At 39.2% G+C, this 16,815-nt stretch overlaps 1 protein-coding gene across 2 annotated transcripts in view; it reads left to right on the top strand.

Annotated features, from left to right (window-relative positions):
- LOC126248059 (uncharacterized) overlaps positions 1–16,815 on the top strand; it is a 551,905-nt gene that overhangs the window by 288,761 nt on the left and 246,329 nt on the right. Inside the window, exon 7 of one of the 2 annotated variants that reach the window (XM_049948697.1) lies at positions 6,434–6,625. The exons of the other annotated variant lie outside the window; for it this stretch is intronic. Within the exon in view, the coding sequence (XP_049804654.1) occupies positions 6,434–6,625 (192 nt within the window). The remainder of the gene's footprint in view (positions 1–6,433; positions 6,626–16,815) is intronic. 2 annotated transcript variants of the gene reach the window in all.

A 16,815-nucleotide genomic window follows, 5' to 3' on the forward strand; every position in this document is an offset into this window, starting at 1 on the left:
TGTGCTAACTGTTTAGTGTGAACAATTCCCCAATGTCCTTGGTGAAGCAGTTGTGACACATCCATTTGCAACACTGTGAGAATGAACAACTGCAATTGTCCACTGTCAGATTGTAATAAGCTTGTGCCTTGTTGTATTGAAAGGTTATGCCGATGAGCAAACTATCGGCATACTACTGAGTTCTGAATACTGTTCAATGAGTGAGGCCAAGATATGTGAATGTAATGCAACAAAATCTTCAGATCAGAGTCCACTTCCATGATCTGTGCAATTTTTCTGTAATTCAATGGAAAAGATTGCAGCAATTCAGAGTCCTGCACATCGATCTGGCAACAAGATGCTTCAGAGAAATCAAAATCAGATTCGGGGCTGATCGGAAGGCGAAAAAGGACATCAGCATTGTCATGCTTTGCCATAGGTCTCCATACAATTTTGTACTGATACTGGGATAGAAGCAAAGCCAAATGTTGTACTTTTTCAGGAGTATGTGTAGGAACCAACTTTGATGGATGACACAAGGACTGCAAAGACTTGTGATCTGTCACTAAATAGAACTTGCAAACAGATAGTGATGGAATTTTATCACACCACACACATCTTTTTCAATTTTTGAATAATTACACTGACTTTAAGTTAACAACTTTGAGGCAAAAGCAATGGGTCTGTCTTATGCACCATTTCTCTACAAAAGCACAGCACTGATTCTATAAGAGGAAGCATCTAGCCGGCCACGGTGGCCGAGCAGTTCTAGGCGCTTCAGTCCAGAACTGCGCTGCTGCTACAATCGTAGGTTCGAATCCTGCCTCGGGCATGGATGTGTGTGATGTCCTTAGGTTTAAGTAGTTCTAAGTCTAGGGGACTGATGACCTCAGATGTTAAGTCCCATAGTGCTCAGAGCCATTTGAACCTTTTGAAGCATCTACTTCCAAAATCACAGGCTTGGCAGGATCAAAATGTAGTAAACATCTGTCACTGAGCAAGGCATTTTTGAGTTTCTGAAATGCATCTTGACAGTCCTTAGGCCTCCAAAAAGGTACATTTTTTTGACACAGGTGATGTGATGGAGCTACTATCTGTGAATCGTTCAGAATGAAACGAATGTGTATGTCAACTTGCCTAACACTGACTGCAGTTCAGATACATTGCAAGGAACAGGCAGGTCATGGATTGCAGGCAAATGAGATTGTAGGGGGTGCACACCGTGACTGTTTATCACATGATATACTGTAGTTCTGTCTGAAAAAAGTCACACTTTTCAAGACAACACTTGAGTCCTGCATTGAAAAAGAGTACACAAATTGGCAATGCATTCCTCTGGTGTATGACCTGAGATGACAATATCGTCAAGGTAGTTTGAACAGAACAGCACTTGACCAGTCAACTGTTCCAGGTAACACTGAAAAATGGTGGGTGTGGAGGCATTGCTGAAGGGAAAATGCAAATACTTGAGCAAGCCTAAGTGTGTATTAACAACAAACACTTTCTGTGATTCATCATGTAGTGGTATTTGCAAATAAGCATCATGCAAATCTATCTTAAAAAAGTAATGGCCTGTGCCAAGCCTGTCCATAAGTTCCTCAGGGCAAGGCAATGGGTAAGTGTCAATTATTGTCTGTGGATTGACTGTAGTTTTGAAGTCAACACAAATGCATATGCAACCAGAAGGCTTTCACACCATTGTGTAGCAATTCTTTTAATTCACTGGCTACTTGGTCTCATAAAGCAATGGGAACGGGCCGAGCCCAGAAAAACTTAGGCTGTGCATTGTCTTTCAGGGTAATCTGCACTTTTCCAAGACCGTCAGAAAAGAGTTCAGGAAATTCCTTAATTATTTTTATTTTTTACTTGGAATTATCCTTTCTGGAAGATTCTTTTGTTTGTAATGTTTGTATATTCTGGAATATTTGATGTTTGCATAAATAGCTGCACTATTTATCCAGGAGGTCATTTCTATTCTGGCTGGACAGTGGTATTTGTAATAAATGTACATTGAATGCTAAGTGTTGTATTTCAGTGATGATCCTGGTTTTGAATTTGGACTTGAGTGTGGTTATGACATACATTATATGATTCTAATTATGACAAATAAACTTTCAGATTAATCTTACCACCATGGTAAGTCATAAACATTAATGCAGAGAAAACTAGAGATTATCAAATTCATCAGTCATACAGTTGAGATAGACAAAGAGTGCCAAGAAAATTTTGGTATGACAAGAAATCTGGGAGCATTTTCTCAATTTATTTATAATAATTTAAACTTTTGCATTATTACCTACTAGGTATTTAATTTTCAGATTCAACAGAAGTTATACCAAAGTATTTTACTACTGGTAGAATCACGATCAAGGAATTTTGTACAACATTGTATTTTCTAAATGATGTTACAGCCCCTAGAGACAATTTTCATTTCTTGTGTTAAATGATATGTACAAAAATTCTTGAAAACCATCACAAGCTATTAGTACTGATTTTTAGTATCACACTGTGGAACATTGACAAATTAAGAAAATATTTATAGATTTAAAAAATGCAAACAGAAATGGCAAGGTTAAAGTACCTCATAAATGGGGCAAGTTTGCCAACTATATTAAAACAAGCACAAATTGCCAATAAATAAGAGATAAAAGAACATTTAAACCATAAAATCTCTAATAGAATATTTAAACTTTGAAAGCTGTTTATTGGAAAAGTTTGTTCATGTAAAGATTCAAAACATTAGAGTAGGCAGTTTTAAACCCACACTCTTGAGACTGAAATTCTGGGAAGTAAAAACTTTTCCCACTGACAGTCATTCAACGACATGAATCATCAAGCTCTCTGTCTCCATAGGATCTAAAATGACTTTTTTGTGAGTCTCTTCTTCCTCTTTATTGCTCAATGTAGTCTGGTGGCTTGGTGTTTTTAAATGGAGGCATTTTATTTTCTGAGATTCCAAGTTGAATATTATCTCTTTCGCCCACTTTGCCACTGCTCATTTCTTCACAAACCACTGCAGAGACAGTAAGTTGCAGAATAATATCATCATAAATTTCATACCTGTGGCCATCCAGCTTGCTGCTAATGTGTAATGTAATTTTTACAATATATGAAACAAAATAGTAAGTGCATGATCTGAAAAAAGTGCCAAAATGTAAGAAAACTGAGATAGCGTTGGTTGGCAAAGTTGTCTCATTTTCACAAAGCTTCTTTGTGTAACATTGCCAAGTGATATTACTCAACATATATGAAACATAATATATACCTCTAAAAATGATTCTGACAGACAATTATATGCAAAACAAGTCGTTTTTACTCAGATGTAAATAAATGAGCAGGGTGATTCACTCTTGTGGACAACCAGAAAATCATCTTTTCCAAGGTGAAAACAAAAATTTCAACAAGGAATTGTTAACATAAGTCAGTGCTGAAAATACATAAAATGAGCATTGTTAAACCCTTTTGTGTATTGTTCAAACAGTGTTTTGTCTGTTGGTTTGGTCAAGAACTAGATAGAGTGCTAAAAATAATTGTTTTCAAACAACGGCAAAGTTGTCCCTTATTGCAAAGTTGCCCCATTTGGTATCTGTTATAGTTGTTTTTATCAAAAATATCTTTCCTTCTCAGTACTCAAACTTTATCTTGCTAGGGCCTTACAATGAACCTGTAAGTTTCTGCTCACCTATTATTGCTTATTTTAAAGATACCATCCATGTAGCTAACAGCGTGTCAAACCCTTGTAACCTAATGTTCTAATAATTAATCTTCAGGGAACGCTTTCCGTCACCATTTTACAAATAATTCAGTTCAGTTATATTTGATAAGGTTCAAAATGCAGCTTACAGAAAGCCAGCTTAGTAAAGCTACCAAATCTTCTATGAACTATGATACAGTGTTTATTGTTTTACAGGCAGGAGAATTATAATACTGACACAGAGAACTTCTGATTTCTAACTTTTATTATCAGCATGTAGTTGCCTAAATTATTTTCAAAAACATTTCTACAAGCATCGCAGTGTACCAAACCCAAAGCTGTTAGCAAAAGCTCTCATGTTGTTTGTCTGCTGCTACGGCCTATTAACGCTAAATTTTGCTGCATTGTCCTAACTGATATGTATGTCATACGTCTCACATTGATTTCTGTGGTTATATTTCATGCAGTGTTGCTTATCTGTTAGCACAGACAACTGTACACAAACACCACTGCTCTTCTTCGTTAAATGAAGGCTGTTGGCCATTGCATTGTCTGTAGTGAGAGGTAATGCCTGCAATGTATTCTCAGTACACTCTTGACACTGTGGATCACGAAATATTGACATCCTTGATGATTTCTGAAATGTAATGTCCCTTGTGTCTAGTTCCAACTATAATTCCACCTTCAAAGTCTGTTAATTCCCATCATGCAGCCATAATCACATTGGAAACCTTTTCACATGAATCGCCTGAGTAGAAATGAAAGCTGCACCAGTGCACTGACCTTTTATACCTTGAGTATGCAATACTACCACCATCTGTATATGTGCATATCACTATCCCATGACTTTTGTCACCTCAGTGTAATTGGAAAAGTATTACCTCTTAAAATGTTAAAATTAGAAAGGTATTACCTCTTACAATGTTGAGTAAAAGAGCATTCTTTTATGTAGCAGAAATAAATTCTTTGCTGTTAGATGTCAATAGCTAGCTGAAAGGAATTACTTAGCTGAAAGGAATTACTTCAAAGTTTGTGATAATTATTTTAGTTTTGATGAGATCTCTACATTAATGCACATAATTTTCAAAAGTGTGAACTATTCTTTTACGTAAATGTAAGTTGGGTTTTATTGAATTAAATAGATTTTTTGCAACTGATACATAATATTTCTTTTGAATATATGTTTGGCCATACCTGGGAATTGTGCAATGCTATTCCAGAACAGAACAGTTGGTGATAAATACAGTATTAACAACATGGTCCGAATTCACACTAAGTCTTGGTTAAAAAACTCTAAAAATCACAGGCCACGTATCTCAAAATATATTTTGTTTGTAAAAGTATCATGTCATTTCAGTATTCTTTAGAAACATTAATTGAATGTCTTTCAATTCTACTCAAATTTAAGTAACCAAGACAGAACTGGAATATAAATAACCACCCACCCACTCGCCCCCCCCCCCCCCCCAAAAAAAAAAAAAAAAAAAAAGACCAGTTCATTCCAGTTCTGCATCTTAATCAACATACATATTCCACAAGCCGCAGTAGAGGGTACCTTGAACCACTACTAGTCATTTCTTTTCCTATTTCACTCTGAACAGAGTGAGGGTAAAATGACTGTCTGTATGCCTCCATATAAGTCCTAATTTCTCTTATTTAATCTTTGTTGTCCTTATGCAAAATGTATATTGGTGGTAGTGGAATCATTCTGCAGTCAACTTCAAATGCTGGTTCTCTAAACTTTCTCAATAGTGTTTCATGAAAAGAACATTGTTCTTCTTCCAGGGATTTCCATTTGAGTTCACAAAACAGCTCCATATACTCACATCTTGATTGAAACTACCGGTAACAAATCTAGCACCCCTCCTCTGAATTACTTGGATGTTTTCCTTTAATCTGACTTGGTGAGGATCCCAAATACTGAAGTAGTACGCAGGAATGGACCACACTAGTGTTCCGTATGAGATCTCCTTTGCAGATGAACCACACTTTCCTTAAATTCTCCCAATAAACTAAAGTTGACCCTTCCTCCTTTCCTACTATCATCCTTATGTGCTCGATCCATCTCATATTGCTTTGCAGCATTACACCTATTTGTTGGTGTATTGTTGGTCTCCCAATGTTTCCAGTTTATAAACTGTACCCAACAACGATTATTGCCTTTTAATGTGAAAGCTCTCTGATAGAATTCTCAGAGTTCTTACTGCAATTATATCCCATTTTAAAGTCACTCATTTCTACTTTGGCTCATTTTGACCGAAATTAAATGCACCTCTCCCATTTTAATTCTTTCTGAAATGTATTTCAGTTTGAAACAGAAATTTGGCTGTTACTCCAGAATGTTATTATTATATAGCAGTAAGTGAATGAAATTCAGCACAATACCACAAATACTCCAAAAAGTTATTATTAAGAAATTTATATTTTCCCAATCAATGTAAAACTTTATTCTTAATTATTTCTCAAATAAATACCAATTTTCATTCAGGATAGTAATTTACTGTCAATGTTTCAGCATCTTTGTTTGCTTGGCTGTAATTCTTTTTTCATAGTTTGCATGCTTCTTGACAATCTTGTTTAAGCTTTGTATGGATATTTTTATTTTGGTATAATTTTTATTTCGCAATATTGCACATAATCTTTTGCTGAGACCACTGTGAAAAATTCCACAATAATTATATGGAAAATATCTTTTTGAGAGTATAATGTGAATGAGAGAAACTTTAATGGTAAAAGTTATCATTTATCTCATTCTTACAGGCAGTTTGAAACTAAAGAACGGCAATTTAGAGGACAGCTAATGAGTTTGGGGACTGTTCTGCCTTTACTTCAACTGCACCTTCTTCTCTGCTCATCCTTTTCTTCATCAGCAAACAAGTATCAGTTTTTAGATCTAGCTTATCCCATGATGGACAGGCTAGCCGCAGTATCACAGCTTAGTCAGCCTCTAAGGTTTGTATGTAGAATTTCATAAGTCTTATAATGTCACATTTCATTTAATATTTCTATAAATATCTTGTATAATAAACTACACTACATTCTTACACACTCTTTTTGTTTTATTGTATTAGTACGTGCACATATGTGGTTATGCATTTACTTCATGTGTATGGATGTTGAGAAGTACTGTTTGGTTTTGCATGTCTGTTAGATTACTTTGTATCCTTTGATGATGATTGTGGAAGAATTTCTATACTTTTACCCAAATATAAAGGAATTACCCATTCACCAGCTTTGATTCATTGACTGTTTTTTGGGAAACATGTTTGTTGTAACTATGTAGTACATGAGACCTGACCAAAGTGACCAAAATATGGCTTTATTCATGAAGCACTCAGCTACAATAGAAAACAGACTTGTGTGAATCTCCTTGTGAAAGTAAGAGCCTACGGTATATCAGACCAGCTGTGTGGCTGTATTGAAGAGTTTTTAGCAAACAGAACACAGCATGTTGTTCTCAATGGAGAGACATCTTCAGACATTAAAGTAACCTCTGGCGTGCCACAGGGGAGTGTTATGGGACCATTGCTTTTCACAATATGTATAAATGACCTAGTAGATGGTGTCGAAAGTTCCATGCAGCTTTTTGCGGATGATGCTGTAGTATACAGAGAAATTGCAGCATTAGAAAATTGCAGCGAAATGCAGGAAGATCTGCAACGGATAGGCACTTGGTGCAGGGAGTGGCAACTGACCCTTAATATAGACAAATGTAATGTATTGCAAATACATAGAAAGAAGGATACTTTATTGTATGATTATATGATAGCAGAACAAACACTGGTAGCAGTTACTTCTGTAAAACATCTGGGAGTATGCGTACGGAATGATTTGAAGTGGAATTGTTGGTAAGGCAGGTGCCGGGTTGTGATTCATTGGGAGAGTCCTTAGAAAATGTAGTCCATCAACAAAGGAGGTGGCTTACAAAACACTCATTCGACCTATACTTGAGTATTGCTCATCAGTGTGGGATCCGTACCAGGTTGGGTTGACAGAGGAGATAGAGAAGATCCAAAGAAGAGTGGCACATTTCGTCACAGGGTTATTTGGTAAGCATGATAGCGTTATGGAGATGTTTAGCAAACTCAAGTGGCAGACTCTGCAAGAGAGGTGCTCTGCATCGCGGTGTAGCTTGCTGTCCAGGTTTTGAGATACAGCATTTCTGGATGAGGTATCGAATATATTGCTTCCCCCTACTTATACCTCCCGAGAAGATCACGAATGTAAAATTAGAGAGATTCGAGCGTGCACGGAGGCTTTTCAGCAGTCGTTCTTCCCGCGAACCGTACACAACTGGAACAGGAAAGGGAGGAAATGACAGTGGCACATAAAGTGCCCTCCACCACACACCGTTGGGTGGCTTGTGGAGTATAAATGTAGATGTAGATGTAGATGTAACAAGATAAACTACATTGATGTGAATGGCACACTGGAAAGACACATGAGAGGGACCAGTTAATGCTGTTCTGTGCATATATGTACATGAGTTGCAAGCAGATGGTATGGTGGAGACCTTTCCATGTGCATGCCTACCACAGGTGACCTCCAGCCACTGGCCTGCACTGATCACTGATACAGTGTGTGGCTGGTTCACACACACATACATGTGGCAACACCATACTCTTCCTGTATGCACTAGTCGCAGGATATCATGCAAAGTGGATGCCCAGGTGATGGAGGAAACTCCGCTGGCCAGCCAAGAGACACATCCGTCAGGTCCAGAGCAGCAGTAGCTGGTGTCGATGGAGGGGGAGGAACGACGTGCTGGGTGGCCATCACATCGTAGAGCCAGACTGCACAGGGACGTAGGTTCGGCCGAGGGCAGTGGGCTTGAGCGGTGCCCGAAGACAGTGCCAGAGAGAAGGAAGCCATCATAACATTGTCATCAGCAGGCAAGTGCCAGTGCAGGGATGGAAAGGTTGGACCCATTGGTGTCGATGGCTGATTTGATGATTGGAGAAGGGGCCGATGGAGATGGGCCAACTGGAACAGCAGGCTGCAGCAAAAGACCCGAGGCCAAAGATGGACTGGCACTCAGTGCCATGAAGCTGGACCCCAGGGAGGAGGGGGGAGGGCAGTCCAGTGGGCTGAGGCAACAGTGGCCACACCCAAGAGCCTGTAGCTTCCGACGGTGAGTGGGGGCACAACTGATCAAGGTGGCTTGCCACCATCCCCATTGACCATACAGATGTCACACAGACAGGGTCTCCGGTGTGGATGACAGTAGCCAGTATCCACTTGGGACAGTAACCGCACCCTCACGCCCACACCGGCGATCCCAGCATGAAGTGGCTGAATGGATCTGACCATAGCAGGTGCGGCACAGGCCGCAGAAGGTGGAGCAGCGTGCATGGCTGCCAGCCATGAAGCAACTCAGCCGGGCTCTGCTTCCCCATAGGCGTGAAGTGATAGGTCCTCATGAAATGGAGAAGGGCGTCAGCCAGAGAAGAATCTACAACAACCTTTTTTTTGTGACTTGCTGTTCTGCCTAGTTGTTCTGCCTTGTCATTTGGTTGAGGGAGGAATGATGGAGCTGTAACATGATGAATGCCTTGATGGGAACAACAGTTGAAAGTGAGGAATGAAGAAACTAAGGTACAAGGCAGACAACGATGCTTGCCAGTGAATGTAAGGAAACTGGGAAAATGCATCCACAGCCAGGAGCCAATAGGAATTCAAGAAGGAAGCTGCAAAGTCTACATGAATGCATTCCCATGGCTGGTGCTGAGCATGCCTGGGGGACAGAGGTGCCTGGCAGTCGTGCGTTGTCAGGCACACTACTCACAAGCCTTGACAAAATGAGCACTGTTGCCATCAGTCCTTGGCCAAAATACATGTCTCCTAGCTAACAGTTTAGTGCATGAATTTTGCAGGTAATCAGCCATGGAGGACCCCATGACAATATCATCCAGATAATTAATGCAGCCCAGGACAGGCATAATCAATTGCTCTAAAAGTCTTTGGAAAATGACAGGGGTGCTAGCCACACCAAAAGGAAGGCGCAAACGTTGATAGATACCAAAATGAGTATTCAGTACCAGAACTCACTGAGACTCTTCAACCACAGGAACCCATAGATACACTTCAGACAAATCAATTTTAGAAAAGTACCGGTGGCCCAATCATTTCACCAACAGTTCCTCCTGTTGTGCGAAGGATATGTATACATGATACACTGCACATTGACAGTAGTACTGAAGTCATTGAAGATGCAAAGTTTCGCCAATGGTTTTCAAACTTTAACCTACAGAGACGACCATTCACTAGCCATAACAGGATGCACCTCTCCTAGAGATTGGAGTCTGTCCAATTCTGCTTCCACTTGATCTTTCATGATGACAGAAATAGTATGCACATGACAAAAATGAGGCCAAGCCATGTATTTTGAAGAAATATGAGCAGAAAAATTCATAGCACATCCTATATCTTCTGAAAACAAGTCTGAATACTCCTCATTCATTGTTTCTGACTGAGAATGTGGTATCTGATTGGAAAAAGATGATCTGCATCACTGATAGAAAATCCAAATGCCTGAAATATGTCCATCCCAAACAAGTTCTACACATCAGCATCAGCAACCACGAAAAATGCAAGGGAGCGAACCACTGACTAGTAGGAGGTAGGTGCAGTAAATTGTTGCAACAGTGCAATGTACTGTTTTTTATAACAGACCAGCTTCAACATGACCAGTTTCAACAGCGGTGAGCCTAAACTCACACTGATTTGAGTGTTCAATAACGGCAGTGCAGCACCTGTGTCGATCTGTAGACAGATCATATGGCAAAAAACACTTAACTCAATGAACAACTTGGAAGAAGTCCCAAGCATTGGAGTCACACAGTTTATGTCCATGTCCATATCCTGAACAACTGCCGATGAATGACACGTGGAGGTGATGTGGCCTTTCTTCAGGCAAGCATTAAAAGTAGTCCACTGCTTAGGGTGCACTAAATGTTCATGCCAGACAAAGTAGAAAGAAGAAGATGGAAACTGAGAATGCTGATGCTGGTGTTATGGCAGTTGCGGCTCCTTTGCCCAGGCTTGGTCAGTTCAGTGCTGTCCTCACATGTATACCGTCACCACTGCCACTTCCTCACACAAGCTATCTGTCGTCCTAGTGGGCATATCGTGTGATACTACTGCCACATCACCCCACAGTCACAGGATATAACAGTGATTGACTGCAACAAATGTTTATTATATTCTCTATTTTAAGTTATGAGTTCCTTGGACGCTGTATTCATATTGTAATGACATTTTGGTTAAAGGATTAGCAATAAATTTAGATTAAGAGTGATGATAACTCATGTGCAAATTTTGCATTGAGTGAGACAGGGAAGAGGCCTATAGTGGACATTGGTTCATTGTTCAGTTTTAGAAATTTTATTTATATATGTTACCCATTTTTACAATTGTTCAGTAACCGAATAGCAGCATCATTAATTAATTGTCCTTTGTGAAACAACATGTTAGACATGATTTAACACTAACTTTCATGTTTATGTTGACTATTTTTGGGCCCTACTTCAATAACCAGTGTCAGATGCTAAACTTTCTAAACTGCTAGTCTTAGCATACATTAATGTTTTTGAAAATTGCAGTACAAAGATGGACCCGTGTGACTGAAATGAACTTTATACCGCAGTTATGTACTTCTGAACTGCCAAATGATTAGAATTACATAATTGTAGATGACCTTTGAATTTAAGATTTTGATGTAGCATAAAGGCCAAACATTTATTGTACAGGTTGAGGAGTGTGATGGATGAACATCAGAAAGGAGACAGCAAAAGAAAGTTAATTAAAACTTAAGATATATTATCATTGATGGAATACAGAAAGGGCTTTCCCCTGGGATGGAGCAGGTGGAGGTTGACTGCTAGTGCAGGAGTTTGGATAAAGAAATCAATGCAGTAGGGAATGGGAGAGGTGGTGGCTCATGTTCGTGTGGCGGGTGGCTGAGCCCCAATAAAAGACATGACCTTGAGCACAGGGCAGTGTGAACAGATAATATTTTGCATCTGGTGGCACATGGTGTTGTATACTGCAATCTCCCCGTGAGGCTGTGTCCATCACAGCTGACATTTGTCACCAACAACTGAGACATCTTTCAGTTGCAATGTAATAAAAATGGCCAACAGAACTGCAGCAAGTGTTGCTACTATATGGTAATGTACTCTGCTGATTTCACAAATAAAAGTGTCCAGGAGTTTGCTATTCTTCTGGTCTTGTGCCCTCAAATGTTTACCTTTTCCACTCCTTATCGAATAACCATCAAGAAAATTCCTTTCTGGATGAAAATTCACTTCAAATCTGGCTCAGTGACATCTTTAACTCTGTACGAGTAGGTTTCTACTACAGACATGGAATCCGTAAACTATCTGAGCATTGTCAGACTATTTTAGATGATGTTAGAGAATATATTGTGATGACTGATTTCTCTTTCATATTTACTCCTGTGTTCCGTATAGTAATGGAAAAATGCCACTGTACTAATACAACAGAATTTGAACTGACCATGATGAAAGTCTATTTTAACTAAACATAAAGTAAGTAAGTGAGAATGCTTAATTGGCATAAATTAGTAAGGTATTATACCTTTTGTACTTCAGAACAGTATGTGTTTATGTGGTGGCCTGTGTCACAGCCAAGTAGTGTGGATATGAAACATATGGGCTGGATGCCTAAATAATAATAATAATAATAATAATAATAATAATAATTTATTCAGTGCAGCTAAAATGGTGTGTTTACAAAAACAAAAAATTATGTCCACAGAAAAAGACTTTATCAAAGTATACAGCAATACACATTTTTCACCCTTGCGCTATGGGGTACTGGAAGTAGTGAGAAAACTTATGATGGAGAAGTTTTCTTAACATTTATGCACTGATTTTCGATTTGGTTACTTGTGATTCTGTCACAGAATAGCTAAAAAGTAACCTCCATTTAGAGTGGAACCCAGAGCCAATGCAGACTTCACTTTATAGCGTAATCCTGTTCTTCGGAGCTAGCAAAGAGCTGCATCATTTGTCTCTCCCTTGTTGCCCTAGTGCTGACTAAGACAAATAAGTTGCAACATAAATAGATGAGAAACTACAGTTTCAACATGGAACAAGTTTCCTGGACAGAAAACTATAAATTTGTAACCCGATGTTGCATTTTAAGTGAAAAGTCACTCAGATTGTTGAATGGAAATGACAAGAAAATATTAAGGGAATTTATCAGGATAAGTTTTTGCCATCCAGGAAGTAATTTGATGGTCTCAGTAGTGCCAAACATACTCTGCATAGTTGGCATGTTTCATTTGTACTACCAGCAGGAAAAATATGTTTCCATAGCAGATGTGCTTGATGAGAGTGCTCGGTAGTGATTTTATTCATATTTCTGTGCTAAGGTTTAAGGAATAATGTGTAGTTACTTATAATACTCAGATGCACAGACTGCAAACTAATTATTAGAAATCAAAAGTGTCAAAATTATTTTTCTTTTTCTGTCTTAAGTGTATTGAAAACTGAGAAGTTAATTCACAAGACATGATCCAGAGTTTGGAGCATCTCCATTGGTTATATTGTAAACATAATGAATGGACAACACATATTTTGATCATTATGTATGTATAAAATGTTTTTCTTAAGAATGCTGTCTTTGGCACTAACCCCAGCGCAGATGAACACAAATGAGATGCGTACAACACAGCATTGATTGCAAAATATGAACATCCACAGGAAGACTTCATAAGATATTAATAACATAAAGTTCCAAATTACAAAAGTCTGCTGCACTAGTAGCAGAGAAAGCCAGATCAGAAAGCTGTGAAGAAATGAAACTAGCATGTGTGTATAATGGAAGCTCAATTCCAGGTTCTGCTAACATGGAAGGACAAGCCATTATCATCAGTGTGTGCAACAAGGAACTCAAAACATTGACAGTAATATCTAGAATAAGTTATCCATAAGCGAAACTGTCAGTTGGCTTATAAATACCACAGGATCTACAAGTATCAGCTACTCATAATGATTACAATATAACTGCTACTCATGCTTTGTCAATAGAAGCGAAAAGTGCCTAAGTTCAAGGTGCTCTTCAAATCATCCACATACACTGCAAGTTGTATGACATAATGCATTTTCCTGCTAGTAGACATAATTGTGTTGAGCAAAAACACACTGCATATAGGAGTGGACATGGTCCTCAAGGATATGTGCATACTTGTGTTGATCCATTGCACCTTCCAGAAAGATGAGATCACTCAGGGAATGCAACAAAAACATTCCCCATACTATAATGTTTCCGCCTCCAGCCTGAACCTTTCCAACAATCATTGCAGGGTGTTTGACATCTATCCTGTTGTTGTTGTTGTTGTTGTTGTTGTTGTGGTCTTCAGTCCTGAGACTGGTTTGATGCAGCTCTCCATGCTACTCTATCCTGTGCAAGCTTCTTCATCTCCCAGTACCTACTGCAACCTACATCCTTCTGAATCTGCTTAGTGTATTGATCTCTTGGTCTCCCTCTACGATTTTTACCCTCCACGCTGCCCTCCAATGCTAAATTTGTGATCCCTTGATGCCTCAAAACATGTCCTACCAACCGATCCCTTCTTCTAGTCAAGTTGTGCCACAAACTTCTCTTCTCCCCAATCCTATTCAGTACCTCCTCATTAGTTACGTGATCTACCCACCTTATCTTCAGCATTCTTCTGTAGCACCACATTTCGAAAGCTTCTATTCTCTTCTTGTCCAAACTGGTTATCGTCCATGTTTCACTTCCATACATGGCTACACTCCATACAAATACTTTCAGAAACGACTTCCTGACACTTAAATCTATACTCGATGTTAACAAATTTCTCTTCTTCAGAAACGATTTCCTTGCCATTGCCAGTCTACATTTTATATCCTCTCTACTTCGACCATCATCAGTTATTTTACTCCCTAAATAGCAAAACTCCTTTACTACTTTAAGTGTCTCATTTCCTAATCTAATCCCCTCTGCATCACCCGATTTAATTTGACTACATTCCATTATCCTCGTTTTGCTTTTGTTGATGTTCATCTTATATCCTCCTTTCAAGACACTGTCCATTCCGTTCAACTGCTCTTCCAAGTCCTTTGCTGTCTCTGACAGAATTACAATGTCATTGGTGAACCTCAAAGTTTTTACTTCTTCTCCATGAATTTTAATACCTACTCCGAATTTTTCTTTTGTTTCCTTTACTGCTTCCTCAATATACAGATTGAATAACATCGAGGAGAGGCTACAACCCTGTCTCACTCCTTTCCCAACCACTGCTTCCCTTTCATGCCCCTCGACTCTTTTAACTGCCATCTGGTTTCTGTACAAATTGTAAATAGCCTTTCGCTTCCTGTATTTTACCCCTGCCACCTTCAGAATTTGAAAGAGAGTATTCCAGTTAACGTTGTCAAAAGCTTTCTCTAAGTCTACAAATGCTAGAAACGTAGGTTTGCCTTTTCTTAATCTTTCTTCTAAGATAAGTCGTAAGGTTAGTATTGCCTCACGTGTTCCAACATTTCTACGGAATCCAAACTGATCTTCCCCGAGGTCCGCTTCTACCAGTTTTTCCATTCGTCTGTAAAGAATTCGCGTTAGTATTTTGCAGCTGTGACTTATTAAACTGATAGTTCGGTAATTTTCACATCTGTCAACACCTGCTTTCTTTGGTATTGGAATTATTATATTCTTCTTGAAGTCTGTGGGTATTTCACCTGTCTCATACATCTTGCTCACCAGATGGTAGAGTTTTGTCATGACTGGCTCTCCCAAGGCCATCAGTAGTTCTAATGGAATGTTGTCTACTCCCGGGGCCTTGTTTCGACTCAGGTCTTTCAGTGCTCTGTCAAACTCTTCACGCAGTATCTTATCTCCCATTTCATCTTCATCTACATCCTCTTCCATTTCCATAATACTGTCCTCAAGTACATCGCCCTTGTATAAACCCTCTATATACTCCTTCCACCTTTCTGCCTTCCCTTCTTTGCTTAGAACTGGGTTGCCATCAGAGCTCTTGATATTCATACAAGTGGTTCTCTTCTCTCCAAAGGTCTCTTTAATTTTCCTGTAGGCAGTATCTATCTTACCCCTAGTGAGACAAGCCTCTACATCCTTACATTTGTCCTCTAGCCATCCCTGCTTAGCCATTTTGCACTTTCTGTCGATCTCATTTTTGAGACGTTTGTATTCCCTTTTGCCTGCTTCATTTACTGCATTTTTATATTTTGTCCTTTCATCAATTAAATTCAATATTTCTTCTGTTACCCAAGGATTTCTATTAGCCCTCATCTTTTTACCTACTTGATCCTCTGCTGCCTTCACTACTTCATCCCTCAGAGCTACCCACTCTTCTTCTACTGTATTTCTTTCCCCCATTCCTGTCAATTGTTCCCTTATGCTCTCCCTGAAACTCTCTACAACCTCTCGTTCTTTCAGTTTATCCAGGTCCCATCTCCTTAAATTCCCACATTTTTGCAGTTTCTTCAGTTTCAATCTGCAGCTCATAACCAATAGATTGTGGTCAGAATCCACATCTGCCCCTGGAAATGTCTTACAATTTAAAACCTGGTTCCTAAATCTCTGTCTTACCATTATATAATCTATCTGATACCTATTAGTATCTCCAGGATTCTTCCAGGTATACAACCTTCTTTTATGATTCTTGAACTAAGTGTTAGCTATGATTAAGTTATGCTCTATGCAAAATTCTACAAGGTGGCTTCCCCTTTCATTTCTTCCCCCCAATCCATATTCACCTACTATGTTTCCTTCTCTCCCTTTTCCTACTGACAAATTCCAGTACCATGAGGTACTGGTGTGCAAATTCCAGCCTTCATCACTGACGAACAGCAATCAGCATGGGTGCGTGAACCACGCGCCTGCTGCGGAAGCCTATATGCAGTAAAGTCTGCTGAATGGTCAGTGAGGAGACACTGTTTGTAGCTCCTTGGTTCATCTGGATATTCAGTTGCTCAACAGCTGCACATCTGTTCGCCCATACACATCTCTGCAGCTATTGTTAACTCCTGTCATCTTCGGCCCTTGGTGAACCACAGTTGTCTCAGTACTGGTTTTGGATAGGGCCATTTTGCCTTGCACAGTATACTTTAACCATGTCAGCAGATGAACAG

The sequence above is a fragment of the Schistocerca nitens genome, chromosome 3 (genome assembly GCF_023898315.1).
Source record: "Schistocerca nitens isolate TAMUIC-IGC-003100 chromosome 3, iqSchNite1.1, whole genome shotgun sequence".
In the NCBI taxonomy this organism is placed as follows: Eukaryota; Metazoa; Arthropoda; class Insecta; order Orthoptera; family Acrididae; genus Schistocerca; species Schistocerca nitens.